General features: G+C 44.3%; 1 protein-coding gene and 1 long non-coding RNA gene across 22 annotated transcripts in view; one reads left to right on the top strand and one right to left on the bottom strand.

Annotated features, from left to right (window-relative positions):
- Positions 1–6,212: 6,212 nt before the first annotated feature.
- The window catches only part of COA1 (cytochrome c oxidase assembly factor 1), a 93,070-nt gene continuing 81,543 nt past the window's right edge, over positions 6,213–17,739 (bottom strand). For 8 of the 21 annotated variants that reach the window (XM_070504367.1, XM_070504370.1, XM_070504393.1 and 5 more), the window contains 5 exons: positions 16,553–16,602; positions 14,370–14,469; positions 11,739–11,887; positions 7,949–8,025; positions 6,213–6,602 (listed from right to left, as the gene is read on the bottom strand). In XM_070504367.1, coding sequence (XP_070360468.1) covers positions 6,503–6,602; positions 7,949–8,025; positions 11,739–11,887; positions 14,370–14,454 — 411 coding nt within the window. In that variant the 5' untranslated portion in view covers positions 14,455–14,469; positions 16,553–16,602 and the 3' untranslated portion in view covers positions 6,213–6,502. Of the gene's footprint in view, positions 6,603–7,948; positions 8,026–11,738; positions 11,888–14,369; positions 14,470–16,552; positions 16,603–17,463; positions 17,527–17,739 lie in introns of those variants that run through there. The other 13 variants (XM_070504366.1, XM_070504416.1, XM_070504427.1 and 10 more) reach the window with 8 other exon arrangements.
- On the top strand, positions 12,528–14,379 carry LOC139044573 (uncharacterized). Its single transcript, XR_011501632.1, has 4 exons — positions 12,528–12,819; positions 12,886–12,950; positions 13,351–13,436; positions 14,285–14,379. It is a non-coding gene; the product is annotated as an uncharacterized lncRNA (long non-coding RNA).

Genomic DNA, 17,739 nt, shown 5'->3' with positions numbered 1-17,739 from the left:
GTGTGTGTGTGTGTGTGTGTGTGTGTGTTGTGTGCTAACCTAGGCCACTTACCGTAGTTTAAGATTTCCTGGGGTTTCTTTTTGCCCTCAGGCAAGATCTCAGCGAGGATGTTGAGAAACCTGAAATATTTCTTCTCTGTATGTTTCATTTGTTTCAATATTTTAAAAAATACTTTAAAGATTTTTCAGTGATTTTATTTTTAAATTATGGAAAAACAAAACAACATGGTTTCAAAGTCAAAACTGTAAAATAAGGGACATCAGGGAACTGCTGCTTCCATCACCATTCCCGCCCTGTATCCTCTTGCTGTCTGTCTGCTTCCTCTAAGGTAACTACAGTCAAGCGTCACATAACAACGTTTCTGTCAAGGACGAACCGCATATACGACAGTGGCCCCGTGAGACTGGCGCCATGCAGTCTTGGTGTGTAGTAGGCTACGCCCTCTAGGTTTGGGTGAGAACACGCTTTGATATTCATACGACAAACTCATCTGACATCGCATTTCTCAGAATGTATCCCAGTCATTAAGCGACACGTAACTGTACTTTTACTGATTTTAGTTGTTCTTCCATTATTTCTTTTTGAAAAGACAAGCTAATGTTCACATGTGTATACATAGATATATATTTACGTATATGTAAAATTCCTTTTCACAAGTACAGACTCCTCAATTGTGCAGAGGTATCAAAGTGTATTCAACCAGTTCTCTATTGATGGACAATTGGGTTATATTTGGGTTGTTTCCAGGTTCTTGCTATTACAAATATTTTGCATTGAATAATCTTATGTAAATGCATTTTATATTTTTGCCAGCGTATCTTTGCAGTAGAGTCTGAGATGTGGGACTGCTGGGTCTAATGGTAAATGTTCATGAAATTCTTCTAGATATTGTCAAATTCCCCTCCGCAGGAATTCTATTATTTTGTGTTCCCACCAGCAATTTAAGAGTGCCTGTTTCCCCAGAGCCTGCCAAGAAAATAAGTTCCCAAATGTAGGAATTACTGCCAATTTGAAGAAGAAAAATGGAGTCTCCCTGTAGTTTTAATTTGCATTCTTTTTAAGAGTGAAGTTGAGCATTTTTAACTGTCTAAGAGTCACTTGCATTTCTTTTCTGTGAATTCATTAGTCTCTTTTGTCCATTTTTCTATTGGCTTATTGTTTTTCTCAATTTTTGCTCTTTACAAATTAGGGATATTAACTTTGGTGATTGAAATTGTAAATATTTTCCCCAGTTTATCATTTGCTTTTGGCATCTTTAGACACACAGAAATTTGTTCTTATACAATTTTATCAATTTCCCTTATTTATTCTACATAATGAATCATGGTTAGGAAGGTTTCTCTGCTTCCGGGTGATAAAAGAATTCACCCATAATTTTCTGCCAGTACTGAGATGGTTTCATTTTTACATTTAGATCTTTGATCCATTTGGAATTCGTATGGTGAGCAGTGGATCCAATTTTATCTTTTTGCATTTAGCTATCAAGTTGTTCCAACATGATTTTCAAATGTCTTCCCCTCCCTCCCCGATTTAGATGCTGCCTTTATCATAACCAAATGTCCACGTGCACTTGGGTATACTTCTGTTTTCCATCCTGTGGCATTGCACTCTTCAGGTGTCAGTATTCATTGTTTTATTCTGGTAAAACCAGCCCTGCCTCCTCCTCTTCCTTTGCAGGGGTTTCCTGGCTACCTTTGCTTATTTATTCTTCCAAATGAATTTATAATTAATTAGCTTGTCTAACTTTAAAAAATCCCAAATGGCATTTTTATTGGTATTGCATTAAATGTACCTCGGGCAGAACTGACATCTTTATGATGAAGAATCTTGCTGTCCAAGAACATGGTATGTCCTTCCATTGGTCTAGTTCTACTTTTATAGCTTTCTGTTGTATTTTAGCACTTATATAAGTTTTGCAGATTTCTTGCTCAGTTTTTTCCTAAGTAGTTTCTGTTTTGGTTTGTTTTTAGCTTGTAAATAGAATCTGTTCTCTATTACTTCTTCTAATCGGTTATTATTTGTATATATGAAAAATATTATGTCTATATATTAATCCATGTCCTCTACTTTACTAAATACTCTAGCTTTCCACAGATTCTTTTGGGATTTGCAGATATATAATCACATCACCTAACTAAATAGTAATTGCTTTACTCTTCCTTTTTAATTTTTAGGCCTCTTGCTTTTATCATTTTTTACTTTTTGCCTAATTGTGTTGTATACAATACAATGTTAAATAATAGTGGATATACAGTCATACATCGCTTAACAACAGGGATACTCTGAGAAATACGTCATTAGGCGATTTCGTTGTGCGAACATCATAGAGTGTACTTACACAAACCTAGAAGGTACAGCCTACAGACACTTAGGCTGTACGGTACTAATCTAATGGGACCACCATCATATACGCGGTCCATCATTGACCAAAACATTATGTGACACATGACTGAAGTACATCCTTATCTTGTTTTTGACTTGAATGGAAAAACCTCTAGTAGTTTCCCAACTGAGTATGATGCTGGCTTTGGGAATACGTGTATGTGTATGTATACACACACACACACCTTTTGAGAAGAATTATCCATTCTCATTTGATTGTTTTTAATATGGATATTTAATGAATTTTTGTCAAATGCCTTTCAGTATCCACAAAAACTATCATATAATTTTTCCTCCTTAGTTCTATTAATATGATGAACTATATAGAGGATTTCCTAATATTGAACCACCCTTGCATTCCTGGAATAACTTCTCTGAGTCATTGTTAATAGGGTAGGCCAGAATAAGCTGGAGTAACAAATGGCTGCCAATCTTAGGGGCTTATAAGGGCTTATTTCTCACTCATGCCACATGTCCCATTGTGGGTTGGCTATAGCTCTGCTACACATCATCTCCATTCCAGAACCCAAGTCCTTGGAGTAGCCGCCACCTGGAACAGTACTGACCTTAGGGAAGAGAGAAGAGAGAACGTGGTGAACCAAGGGCTGGCACTTCAAACTTTTACTCAGATGTCTTGCCTATCACTTCCACTCAGTTCACACGGTCCCACCTAAGTTCAACAGGCAGGAATGTATAATCTCCCCATAGAGAACAGCACCGCCAGGGAGAGGTACCAAAATATTCTGTGAAAAATAATACAGTATACCACTTACTATATGTCATTGGATTCAGTTTGCTAATATTTAGTATTTTGCAACAACATTCATAAGAGAGATTGGTCTATAGTTTCTTTCTCACTTTATAAAAATAATTTGGAAGTAAAAAATTACTTTCTTATTAAGACTGGAAGGTGACTGACAGTAACATGGTAGCTAAATTTAAAAGATAAGCATTATTGTTATATGGAAGAAAAATAATCCCTGCCTTGAAGACTTATTATTTGATAATAAAAGGCCTTTAATATACTGGTCCATGCCTGGGAACCAAACCTGCAAACCCGGACTGCGGAAGCAAAGCGCGGAACTTAACCACTGTGCCACGGGCTGGCCCCAGAGCGCCATGTTTTTAATACTTTCATCTCCTACTTTTCTACCCTGGATCATAAAATGCCACAGTTTTTCTGTACACATTCCTGACAATACTTTCAACTGAGCAACGCTGCTGAAGTCAGCCGAAAGACAAGCCTGGACTATGAACTGGTTACTAAGGAGACAAGAATCTTCCTGTGGGTGGAGCCTGGAGGTTTTCCTATCACCCTCCACCTCGTTCTTGACCCTCCCAGTCATCAGGCCGCCTGTGTGTACGACGTCTTTTGCCCAAGCATCCCAACGAGCAGTATAAACATTGCCTCACCTGTAAAACAGGCGACCGGTCAATATTTACTCATATTTTTCATATGGAAAAACTGAAAACAGCAAATAGTCAAGTGGCCTAAGGCTGCTTGCCTTCAGAAAACGCTCGAGAGCTGCTGTCTATTGAGCATTTCCCGGACCTTTCCACTATGCAGAGGACAGAGGCCACTATCTGTCAAGTTCTGGCTGTTTCTTGTGTATGTAATTTATTTCAGCTTCATCTTGCTGTAGGCAACTTTACCAAAACTGGGAGTAATAAAACCTTGTCTTATCAGGTATTATTAAATCCCTGGACTGGTGAATGGGGATGGTTGGAGAGAAGAGAGGTAGGAGGAAGCCAGTTCTAGAAAAATGGAATAAATGACAGTGAAATTTGTGATTTATTTGAAAGTCATAAAGGTCTTGTCAGTATACATTCAGCACAGGCTCTTAGACCTCTTTGAACAGTAGAATTATATACTTACTTCAAAATCTATGATGGCCACAAGCTACATGCAAAATGCTAACGCTGGCTTTGACACTATGGCCAACTTACCCTTCCAGAGCTTTCTTTTACTCTATCTTCAGCTAAACAATATATTGGCCAAATTGGATCTTATTTCTGGGAGAGAGCTCACATTTCCCCCTGCTGCGGCCTTGTTTCATGTTCTTCCTACTTGCAAGGCACTCTCCATGCAGCCTCTTGGATTTCTCCTAATAGCTTTCTCTCTCTTCTGCACCATTTTAGCACCATTGCTCGAAACTCTTGGAACAGTGGAATAACACTCTGTTACTGACCAGCCCCTCCTCATCCTCTCAGCACACCATCTGGTAAACAACTTGTGAGTGGTGGCCATGCCCATCGTTATAGTGGAGGCACATGGGACTCAGATTACCATTTGTCAGCTGTGATCTCTCTTGCGCAGTCTTTATAAATCTATAATTCTTACAATTCTAGTGAAGCCCTTTCTCCAGTCACTGGGCTGTCCTGTCTCTATTATGGGGTGTGCCAGGGGCACTTGCTCCGGCTCTGCTCATGGTGAAAAGTCGCCTTTTCCTCTGATGACACTGCATTATCCAGGATGTCTTCAATGGGAGGCAACAGCTGAGTCAAAGTGATTACCGGAGATACAGGAAGTAGTGGGCTGCAAATACACGTCATTGCTGCACTTGAAGAAAAGGAAAGATAACGTCGACTGCGATGACCAGGCTCTGGCCTGTTCATAGTCACCCATGAAGGCATTAATATGTACACACATGAAGTAAACTTAACTGGAAAAAATACCCAAGATGGTGACTTTGAAATAGAAATCAAGGATCTTTTCACTACATAATACTGTTTCCTGTTAGCTGGGTTAGAAAAGCCTCTTAGTTCATTCAAATTCTACACAAACAAAAATTGTTACTTACTTTTACTTCAGAACAGAGGGCCCAGCCAGGCCCTGGCTTTCTATGATTTGGCCATAGCAAGAAGAAAACTGGCCAAGACTGAAAGGAAGTGATAGTTGTCAGAGAACAGTCAGACAGGAAGCAATGCAGAGACTGCCACACAGCAGAGCAGCACATAACTGTTAAAGAATAAAGCAGCACCAAACTGTCTACAGTGATCTACTATTTATTTTACAAGACTGTAGAGCCTGCGATACTTATCAGTAAACACACGGGCGAAAGGGCTTCAGGGAAAGAGAGTTTTCACTGTATAATCTATTCAAAAAAGATATATTTTTAAAGAAGCAAATTCCAGAATAGAAATAACTTCCAACAATTGAAGGTCTCGTACTCTACCAGCGTGTTTAAGCTTAATATTTTCCAAGAGGCTTCTCTCCAATGAATATTAAGAATGTAGGAAAAGAGCTCATGAACGTCCTGGATTGCAGGCAATTCTGAGGGTGACACTGGCCTTGTCAAAGCAAAGGTACCAGATTTCTGGGTTTTGTAGGCTCTGGTGCTCAGAGGCAGGGACGATTTCTGGCTCCACAATACTGGCCCCTTAGAGGACGAGTGAAACCCACAGGGGTGAATCTCGAGTACATGGCACAGTCGTTTGGAAAGCAGGAGGATAAGGACCTGTCAGCCTTAAACTGACTTTCCTCTGTTAGTTTACACGTGCTCACGTACACAGAGAATATTTTAAGGTTTCAAAATGTTTGGATTAAAGGAGTTATTTCGCAAATCTTCAACTGGGCAGGCAGTTGGTGACTAAAACAGAAATAAGAAGATAAAACAACAATGAAGCAAAAACAATATTCCAAAATGACTGAGAATGTCCACAAGCTACTTAACAACATGAATTCAGGGTAGAGTTCCTCCTCAGCATTCTAATGTGAACAATTAAAAACCTCTTCACTGCTAGCAAACCTCGGGTCTTCTCACTGATGGGGCTGAAAACGATGGGGAGGGTGTGGGGAGAGGAAAAGAAAAGAAAGATGAGAACTAGAAAAAGTCAACAAGCATTTTATTATTCACACTGATTCCTTTTATCCTGTGCTTTGCTTTTATACACAGAACTTTCAAATAAATTCTTATAAACAGAGTGAGTTTCTTTCTGATTAAATAAAAAAACCACAATAGTGTTCATTGTGGTCAAATTAGAATTACAGCAGAATCACCATATGCCAGCACACACAATCATGCCCCTGGTGGCTGGAAAACTGGCTCGCGGCCCTGGAGGGTACATGGTGATGAGGGAAGGCCATGCTTGGAGAAAGCCGGGTCTTTCTGATCACCTTCAGTCCTTTTTCCCTTCATCACCATTCTCCGCACTGCGCTTGAACACAGGAATCTGCTGACCATCCTTGAGCTGTAAGAAGACCTCCTGAAGGTGCCACCTGACAGAAAGAAATCAAAAGGATAGAAACCAAAACCAAGCTCAGAGACACACAGAACAGATGGGTGGGTGCCAGAGGCGGAGTGGGAGAAATGTCAGCTTTTTTTTTAGTTTAAATAAACAAAATATTTTTTAAAAAAAGAAGGAGATTTGGGAAATTAACAAATAATTGTAACAAACAATATTCTTCCAAACAACCAATGAATCAAAGAAAAACTTACAAGGAAAAGTTTTAAATATTTGATGATGAATGCAAATGAAAACACAAGATACTAAAACTAACAAATGCAGTCAAAGCAAGAAGCAGGAAGGAAATAATATAGTTTGGAACAGAAATAAGTGAGAGAGAATACATGCAATCAACGAAACCAAAAGTTGTTTACAAATTAACAAACCATTAGCCAGACTGACCAAGAAAAAAAAAGAAAATATATTTAAAATTATTCAAATCAGTAAAAAAAAAAATGTATAGTCTCTAATCAATGGAACACTGAGGCAAAAGATATGCTCAAAAAGGAAAAGAAGCAGTTGTTTGGAATAATGTCTTAAAATGTTTTAAATAGTATTTCATGTTAGAGCTGCCTTATTAACATTTTAAGATTTTATTACGGGCTCTTGTTACTTAACCAGCATCACTGTCAAGCAAGTTCAACAATGAATGAGCCCCGGTCAATGGAAAGGCCGGCAGGAAAGAGAAGGAGCAGTTTAGTCCCCGTCTCAGAATGCATGTCGACCTTTCACTCTTGGCTGGAACTTGGCCAGCTCCTCCACTAAGCCCAGGCTCAGGGGTCAAGGAGCCCAGGGGAAGCCAGGTGGGGGCTGCCTAAGAGCTGCCTGCTCCTTTTGTCCTCGGGAATTAAAACACATCCTGGCTAAACAGCAAACATCTCTGAGCGAGGCTTCCCGGGGGAAGTGAGTGAATGCAGCTATTGGCAACCAGACAAGAAAGGCCAATTAACAGGGTGGAGAGCTTATACAAAGAATGTGATGAATAATTCTGGAACAGAAACCCATGCCTTCATTCACTGGTAACGACTGAGGCAGCAGTGTCAGAAGCTGTAACATGGCATCAAATTATTGTTGACCTGGACCACCGTAGCTGTAAAGTTCTTCAAACTGAGCAGCAGCAGGAGAGGACGCGTCAGAAGACTGTCCTGGATGAAATGTCAGGACGGAGCCAGGAGCCAAAGCCCGGGCTTGGTGCCCAGGCCATGAAACTTTGCAGTCTTTGAAAAACTAATTCTTATTACTGTAATCATACAATTACAAACGAAAATGGGAATCAAGATTGTTTCCATCAAAAGGTTCTCCTCCTGTTCTCCATTCCCACCCACCTTCCCATAATACCTCTTAAAGGGGGCATCTCTGGATGAGCTGACATAGAGATGGCCCTCTGACTTGGATCCAGACACAGGAATCTTCAACTGGGGGTGTAAAAGGAGAGATATAATTGGATATGGTGTTGTCCTCTCAAGAGATGACAAACTGATGCTTTCTAGAGCTAACCCTATAAAATTCAGTGATTATCCACAGAATCTGGTTGTTTTCTAACTTGAGCCTTGCTGGAGAATTCACCTGATTTTTCCTTCTGTCTCCCTCCAAATGTCCCCCCCTCTTTGGATGGTTTGAGGAGGTCAATGGCAGGACTGCCATCGACCACTGATCGCCATTGAGGAGGGCCTCCTGTCTGGCAATGAGGACTTATGCACAAAACTCAATGCTCTTAGTACTTAACAACAATTATTCAAAAATCCACTGTTAAAATAGAACAAACTACTGATACATGCAACAACACAAATTATCAAAAACACGCTGAGTGAAAGAGCCTTACCCAAGAGTATATAATGCATGATTCCATGTTCTAGAACAGGCTAAACTACGCTGGAAAAAAATGTCAGAAGAGCGACTGCCTTTGGAGGAGCTGGGGGATTGAGGGGACCAACTGGGAAGAGCAGGAGGGGCCTCCAGGGTGAGGGGAATAGTCTCCATCTAGACAGGGGATCAGTTACACAGGTGGATACATTTGCTAAAATTCATGAGCATAAGGGTGTTTGAAAATGAGATGGGTTCACGGACAAACAGAGATATGGCTAGAAGAAGAGGTGTGGAATAAAGTAAACTGAGCAAATTACTAACTGTAGGATCCAGGGAGCAGCTATATGGGCACCACAGCATAAATTCTTTCCTCTTTTCTGTATGTTTGAAACTTTTCATAATAAAACAGGAAAAAAAAAAAAAGTCCACTGTTTAAAAGGGGAAATTATTGGCAAATTGGTACACACTTTGGTCTGGACTACAAAGAACAGGCTCTCCGGAAAGTACGTGAAGGCTCATTTGGGAGAGACGACAAGGAGTTCTGGGTTAGGTCTGTGTCCCCAGCCAGCGTGGATGGCACTCATCCCTCTGGGGACACGGCGCAGACGCCACCACGCCCTGAGCCAGGGGAGTGGGCCCGGGGCCTCAGAGTGAGCTGCTGCTTGCTAATGCTCCTATTTAGAAAAACACTGAATGTAGTATTTTTGGTTTCTGAGTGAAAACTAAAGATGGTTTGAGCCTTGAGAACGGGCCACAATGTGGTAACCAGGAAGCCTGTCCTCGGGCGCCTCCCAGGGCCCTCCTGTGCCACAGGTGACGGCCAAAGGAACTTCCATGGGCTGAGCTGGCATATTTCACCCATTCCAACATGGCACCTAGAGAAAAAACTGCTTTGGTACACACACATTTGTGTTTTCCAAAATTCTCTCTTTCACTTATTTAAACACATTCTAAAGAAGACACAGGCTTTGGGATGGTGGCTCCACAGTCACCTAGTCACACTCAAACAACTCTTCAGGGTTCCACTTTTGGAATCAAGCTGTAGCTCTTCTCAGGGGGTTATAAAATTAAGCAACAGAGCACACCCTAGCATCTCTGCATGCTAAAGGAAAACCAAAAACAAAGGGAAAGAAAAGGGCACAAGTAAGTCGGATTTTGAAGAACAGCAAACACTGAGGGGTCAACATCTGAACTTTGGGCAGCGCATCTCTGCGAGTGGACAAGGCACGTCACAGGCCAGATGGTGCCAAAGAGTAAGCAGGAGTGTCTGCCACCAAAGTGTTCGTGAAGAGTGACCATTTCACATATACGCTTGGGGAAAAATCCTTCCACATGACAACTACCTCATGAACAACCAAATCCTCTCACCCTGGACAAAATACAGGAACTACAAATAGTGGACTTTGGGATAAGACAGCATGCGTTGTATACAGGCATCCTTACAAACAGCTGATTGTGAAGGAAGGAAGTGAAAAACCTGAGAGAATGTCAACCATACTCTATACACTGGAAGAGAAAGGGCTGGGGCAGCAGACCGTGAACTCCTGCCACCATGGAGTCACAGTGTTTGGTAGCAGCAGAGGCCCAGACCCAGCACCACAGCCAATACCATCCCGGTGCTGCCAAGGGCCCTGGGCTGCAGGGAAGCCCAGGGAGAAGCCCTCTCCACACAGCTGGAATGTGCTAGAAGACTGGGCCAAAGTGAAAGCCAGATCTGACCAGAGGAGGTTCCCCATCAAAACCACCATGGCGTCAACCACGCAAGGGGGCACTGGATCATGGAACTGATCCTGCATCAACCTGCCCTTAGCAAAGGCACCATCAGGCTTCCTGAGCACCTAAGCCGGGCCCTGTGCTCTGTGCTGAGAGACAGTGAACAACTGGACCCAAACCCTGGCCTTCCGAGTTCTCATGCTTGCAAGGATCCAGCCAGGTGACCAGAGATGGGGAAGTACAGAGGAGCCACACCACACTGTGAGGGATTTGGTGACAAAGCACATAAGGCCATCTGGCACAGGGCGGGCACTAAACACATATCCCCCCTTCCCTTTTCCCTCCTGGGTTCCTGTCTCACTCAGCGGCACTGCCATCTTCCCACTCACTCACGTTGAACATCAGAGCATCGCCTTTGCCTCATCCCTCTGCTGATACAAAACTGTTACCAGTCCCAGCACCTGGCCACAGTTGTCACCGGGCCACCAGGACAGCCTCCTCAGCCATTTCTCGTTTCTCCAGGGCACAGCACTGGCTGACGCTCTCACCACTGCATACCTCCTGGCCACAGTGCTCTCCCAAAGGTGGTTCCCTGAATCCAGTCCCTGCACACTGCTAATCTGCCTCAATTTTCCTTCTTTTAAAACCAGATCAAATATTTTTATCACAATACTTGAGCATGAATTGCTTTTGTAGTTAGAAAAAAATCCCAATAAAACTATTGCCATTAAAAATAATAAAAACAATACTAGCAAAATATAAACTAGGTCAGATCATCTCACCCTTATCCTCAAAATACTCCAGGGCTTCTGCTGGCCACTAACTCAAGCACGCTCGCCTCACAGAATGATGTCATGGCCTCGAGATGCCCCAGCCCATCCCACCTGCCCACACCCTCGGCAGCCTGCACCTCGGCTGAGGTGCCCTGGCAGGGAGCACAGCGACGTGCCATCTCGTGCATGCTGCTGCTCAGCCTGGCCTGCCTCTTCTCCACAGCAATCTCCCAGTGCTCCCCGCCTCTGGGCCTCCACCACAGCGGTTGTTTCAGCCTCTCTTATTCAGGAGTTCTAAACTGTGAACTCCCTGACAGCCTCCACGTCCCTGCACGCCCCATCCAGCCTGGAATCCTCTCTCTACCGCAGCACGTGCTCCACACACTTGTTACACAGAAGAACTAATGCATTTTACATTCAGGTGAGCTTTATCAGCTGAACTATAAAAGAGGGTAAGCTACAGCTGATAAAATGGACTGGCACTCCATGGAAGCAATGTCAATAACTAAGCTTTAAAACTGGAGTGTAAAGAGTTGCTTATGTTGGAATGAGCGTTGACGGGCTGTGGATGTACTTCAAGTTCAAAGTGGAAGCGAAGGCAAAGTACCACTGGCCACTCCTCCATGACTGTCGGTTCAGGACGGGGACATGAGTACAAACACTGCATTCCCTCCACATCCATTCCCCGGAAAGGAGGAAAAATGTATGAAAATAAATTAATCCACGGTGCTTTTGAAAAAGGTGCTACGTAATACCTAGTGGCAGTTTACAAAGTGGATTTTCCCACCCTCGACTTCCGCAGGACCCTGGCCTGCAGTTCCCAGGGAGCACGTTACCTGGGCATCGGCAATGTCCACGAAGTTGTACCTGTCGGTGAGGTGGAGATAGTGCACGCTGAGGGGAGGGCCCAGAGCTTCCAGAGCCTCGGGGCGGCTGTGCAGCTGCTCCAGCGCTGACTGGTAATAGGAAGCCCTGGAAAAAGCTTCTGGGGGAAAGACAGTTGTTCATTTACTTTTCTTTATTGAACTTGGTCAGGTGGACTCTCTGCAGAAAGTTAAACGATACAATTCAGGTACAGCGTGGAAACAAACTGATGTGCAGTTTATGGGTGGGAGAACAATTAGGAACCATCTACTCTAAACTGGCCATTTTTGAGACTCCAAAACCAAAGTGCAGAAAGTCAGTGTCTGTGGGGATGTGGCAGATGATCCTGGGCAAGGTCCTTGACCCGTCTGTGCCTCAACTTCTCCATCCCTCACTTCCTCGCCTTCTTCACTGCCTCATTTCTTCATCTGAGGGGTCTATCAGATCTTCTCTAACTTTGCTTACAGTTCTAAAGTCCTATGATCCTGTGGAAATTAATAAACAGAAACCTCATTAAACTGAGGTCAGGAGGGAAAAGGGAGAGCTTTCCTGCCCTAAGTTGGTAGCAGAGACCAACAGGAAGAAGAAAGACTTCCTCTTCTTGATTGGCAAGAAGCTCAGCCAATGAGAGATGGTCACAACTCAGCCAATGAAAGGCCACTACACTTGGAACTCTCAGTCTCCTCCAAGGCACTCTGCTTACAATAGCCCTCCCAACTTCCTCTTCCCATCTTGAAAAGTTTCTCTTCCCCTTGCTGCTCAGGACTTGCATGTGGTTTGCTATGGTTGCAGACCCTTAATTGCAATTCTTTGCTGATCCTGAATAAACTCAATTTTTCTGGAGAAATAACTGGCTATTTAAGGTCCACAATTCCATGACTTGCTCAAAGTGATACAGGTAGTCCACAGCAGAGCTGGGGCCTGCATCTATGACTCTTGACTTCTAAACACTGCTCCTTCCACTAAGATGACGGTCCTGATAAACCAGCATAAAATAGACCACAATATCCATAACAACAAAACGCATGGGCCAAGAAACAGGACATAAAGATGGTAATTTGTCAAGTTTATAGATTTAAGCCAACATTTATGTAGATAAAGCTAATAAACTACTCTCAGTTTCAGGAACGCTCCTGGCCCGATGGCATCTAGGAACTCCAGGAAGCACCTCCCTGACGTGTAAGGTATGACCAGCTGCCCCAGGGAGAGAGCAAAAGCAGGCTTCCCAAGTAGAGTTTTTGGTTCGGCAACAAGAGGAGCTCCCCTCCACGGCCCAGTCATAGCTATGGAAGGGAAAGGGCTTGAGCCTGGAGAGGACAGGGAGAAGGCCATCCTGTGCAGCTTCCCGGGACTGGGGCAGGTGGCAGCGGATGCTGCGGGTGTAAATGAGGTGCCAGCCATGACAGGCAAAGGAGAAGCAGGTGCTGGGTCCAGACAGCTAACCTTCACTGAGTGATTTCCAAGGCTGGGCATGGTTCTCAGTATTTCATATACCTCACAATTCTCAATATCTCACAGGTTGTCAGATTTATTTAATTTTCACAACTTTCTGCATAGGCACTAATATTATCCCTCATCGCACAGATAAGCTGACCGAGGCCCAGGAAGGTGATGGACTCCCCGACAAGGCCACATAGCTTGTCAAGAGCTGGAGCTGGGACTCAATGCAGGTAGAGGCTGCAGAGCCGACTCCAGCCTCCTAAGGGGAAAAGGCTGTCAGTCCCCTGCCCATGAAATGCGCCCATTCCTTTCGTATCCTGCCTCTGTCCCTTTGGCAGAGGGGAGCGGAGGCTGAGCTATCCCAGTCTGCATTATCCCTGGGAATGCTCCTCCTGGGCCACCTCTAGACCCAGGGCCCTCTGGGCCAACTCTGAAGGAAGGTGCGGAGAGGACACAGCGCTCTGTTTGCCTGTCTGCTGGTGAAACACCCTGGCAGGAAGTGAAAACGCTGCAGAGTCAGCGTGAGAAGCCAAGCTGGGCGGGCAGAAAGGAGCTTCAAAGAAGTCAGTCTAGAAAAACTGCTGGCTGCTTCGCAACCAGTAGCATTGAAATGACCTTAAATGTCTTGGCTGCTCACAATGATTGTGGCCTGTCTTTACAAATTCAAATTTGGGTACAGTGGGGCTGGAAGCAGCATCTGTCAGGGTTTTCCCATCCTGGACAGCTTTTATTTTGTGCTTTCGCCAGGGTCCCTTGCTCAAGGTCTCCTCCTCTACTCAATCAGCAGCAGAGAATGGGAGGGCAAACAGGCTGACGACACTTGAGAAACAGCCAGTGTTCTCCACCTGGGAACCATCTGGTCTGTCCCTTCCCTCTGTTCTTCGTGTAATCTTGGAAATCTTGACAGATCTCCTTGCTTTTTGCAAGACTTCTTACACAAATGAATCCTGGTCTTTTATCTGCATCTGGGGCTCCTGGAAAAACTGGGATTACAGGATAAGGGGGAAGCTATAGCCAATGGAATGGTGTACCAGCTTCTAAATACAGCCCTCCCCTCCTTTCTCTGATCTGCTTAAAGCATCGGAAGCATTTCCTTTGATGGAGAAACAGGGACAGGAGAACCAGGAGGCAGCCACGCCTCAGGCGGCTCACTGGACACTCACTCTGTATAAGGTAATATATCAGGGTGCAGCTCCCACCAGCCACCATGCTGCCAAAAAGGACCAGTTTCTGCAGAGGCATTGACATCCTGCTTCCTGGAGACTTAAAAAAAAAGAGGCGAATTTCTCGTTAGATTCAGGTTTGTGCCTGGATTGGGCCCCACAGGGAAAGGAAAGCTAAGGAGGAAGTGAGCAAGGAGGTGAGGCCACCTTCCCTCATTTGCTTCCTTGCAGAACACCAGGGCCGGTTCTGGAGCCAAAGCAAAAGTGCCCTCCCGAGGGTGGCCTGCATCCAGGACCCAGGCCATGGGGGTGACGGCCGAGCACAGAGCAAGCATTCAGCCCTGCCGTCCTGACAGACAGAACCCAGCCTGTGTGCCAAGTCCCTCACTGCCAGGAAGCACAACCACTTTGTCTCAGGCCGGCTGGTAAACAGGAAGCTTATCCTTTTGCTGCAATAGCTGGTCTTGTAAGCCTACGAATGGGCCAGAGTGGTCACTGGCTGCTTTCTTTCATATTTTGAAAGATGTCCCACCCCCTGGATGAGGAAACTGTGGTCATGACTTTCAGGCTGAATGAAGAGATGGAGAGGAGCCAGCTCAGCAAATTCAGCACACCCATACCACCCTGGCCTTAACTCCTGTCCCCTGAAAGCCCGGGTGGGGCTAGGAGCAGCATGTGGGCCTCGATGGAGCCAATTATCCTCCTTCCTGGTGGCCATTTACCACTGCTCACTCCCGGCCTGGGCCTCTCTGGAAGGCTGTAAGATACTCGGCCATAAAACAGAGTAGGACAGTGGCTGGGATCGGGGGTCACAAGTCAAATGCCCAGAGGGCCAGACAAGTCACATCAATGAGAGCTGACCTTGAAAAGTGAGGCACACACAGCCCAGCCAAGGGGCAGCTTCACCCGGCTCCAGCTAACTGCGGCCATGTGGGCCAAGTCTGGAAGGATCTTCCAGTTTTTCAAGAGGTCTTTTATGTGAAATTGCCCGAGTTCTAAATGTTGACAACCGCCCCAATTAAAAACAAAAAAAACCTAACAAAATACATTTGTGAGTCAGTCTTCCTGAGGACTTCCAGTCTGCTGTGACCACCCAAGCTGCATCAGGGTGTCCTCACCCGAGGTGAGATTTAGGTAAATTCCTCTTTGTCTGTCTTTGAAGCCATTTCTCCAAAAAGAAATGAGATTTGGGGCAGAGACGGAAATTTCAGCTTTAGTAAAGGAAAAGATGACTATAAGTGTTTATGTCCCCATTTGAAGATTTAACCTTAGATTTTATGTGCTTCTTTAGAAAATAAAGGCTTTAATGTGACCTAAAGGGGTCTGAGGCATTGCTGTGCAAAAGAACTGGGTAGAAAGCTAGTTCCTCCACCAGCCAGACCTGTGAGTCCAGATAAACACACTCTCACTATCCGCTTCGCCACCTTCTAGAATACGGAGAGTAACAACAACTGTCTACCTATCATTTCTGAAACCTGAGGCAAATGAATCCATAAGAAAGCCTGTTGGAGAAAGCTCTTCACGTGGATTATTCTTTCTAAGAACTGATAATTAAACACGTCCTTGGATAGGGCTAAAGTTGACCAGAATAATACTGAATCCAGATTTATGTATATAAAGGGTTTTGATCAACTTATCTAACTAGGGAGGTGAAGTTTTAGATCATTTTTGTCTTATTTACTTACATATACTGTTTTGCTCAACTAAGAAAAGGCTGCCGAAACCCCAGACAAACGTACTGCATCTGCTGTGAAAGTTTCGGCCGCTGCTGTATAGTACATAAGAGTATTTATCAGAGTGGAGTGTAAAGTCAATTACAATAATGTGATCTGGGAAAAGCCATTTAGTCTCATAATGAAAAGGGTCAGAGCATCTGCAAAGAATGCATTAGTCAGATCTTGCTTAATGTGAAGGGGAGCTCAGCAGGGTGGGGCAGTGAGCGCGAGTTACGCAGAGCCTCCCACAGGCTGTAGTTTCTAAAGGCAGCGTTGCGATGCAAGGGAAGAAGCATCCTGAACAACGCAAAGAACAGCACCCAGCCCTCATGTGATGTCACAGCCACAAGTGCCACCGAAGGCCAGGAGAAGCCCACCACCAGTCAGAGAGCAACTGTCACCTACTGTTCAACTTGAGGACACCCTCGTGGGTTCTAATGGGGCACTTGGTTTGGGAACATTCATTACCTTTTGCTACTTCGTAGCACAGCTTTCTTGAAAATCAAAGGAAAGTTGTCCTGCAATCAGATAAAGATTTTACATTAAAATCACTTTTTCAAACGCAATTCTCTCTGGTTTCTACTTTTATACAGCCAAGATGTATTATTAATCCAAGCTTCAGAACAGGAGCAAGAAGTTAAGTTTAAATTCTAAAACTAGCCTTGTCTGTAAAAGGCCCTTGTTTTCTCCCCTTTCTCTTTGGCCATATTAAGAAGAAAAACACAGCCTCTTGGTTTCCTGTCTATGCAGTGTATCTTTCGTTGCAGCAACCAGAAAATCGTGTGGGCGGGGGCGGCGCAGGTGTGTGACTGCAGCGCACACAATCAGGGGCCAGTCAGCCCCCGCCCACACAAGATGCTCTCAATACAAGATGTATACCATGGATTAAAACAGCTTCTCAAGGTTAAACAGAAACAATGGTATACTAAATGTAGACATAGCCTTTAATAATACTGATGATAACAGAGAACACATCATCTCTTACTATGATGTGCCTGGTACTATTCCAAGGACTGTACATATAATAATTCATTTAATTCTCACAACAACCCCATGAAGGAGGAACTACTGCTATCATCCCCATTTTACAGATGAGCAAACTGAGGCACAGAGGGGTTAGGAAAGGTGCCTGAAGTCACACAAAGAAGTACATAAGTGACAGAACTGGGATTCAGACCCAGGCAGTCTAGCTCCGGGGTCTGTGCTCTCAACCTCTGTGATACGCCAACTTTAAGATTTCTGCTGACTTCATAAATACTGAAATGTGAAAAGCAAATGTCTCTGAATTACAATATATTCATAACGTTTGGTGCAACAGGCCTTGTCAGGTATGCCTTCCCTACTATTTCTCCAGACGAGAGCATGGCATGTATTTGTACCTTCGTTCTTTCTTTCACTTAGCAAATGGTTGTTGAGGGCCTGCGCTGCTCAGACAGACAGTGCTGCAGAGAATACAGACAATTCACAATAATTAGAGCCATAGAGTACAGCTGTGCGGTTGGGCACAGCACAGCCCTAGCAGGGCGCCACTCACAGGGTAAATATCCTAGACTCATACATTAAGACCGTTTTCCAACAGTTGGAAGTTCTATAAAGTGTCTCAAAAAAGCTGAGGGGGAGCAGTCTTTTTCAAATTTGCACAAAGGCACCTGTGG

This window comes from Equus asinus, chromosome 1 (genome assembly GCF_041296235.1).
Source record: "Equus asinus isolate D_3611 breed Donkey chromosome 1, EquAss-T2T_v2, whole genome shotgun sequence".
In the NCBI taxonomy this organism is placed as follows: domain Eukaryota; kingdom Metazoa; phylum Chordata; class Mammalia; order Perissodactyla; family Equidae; genus Equus; species Equus asinus.
This window is presented reverse-complemented; position numbering and strand designations above follow the sequence as displayed.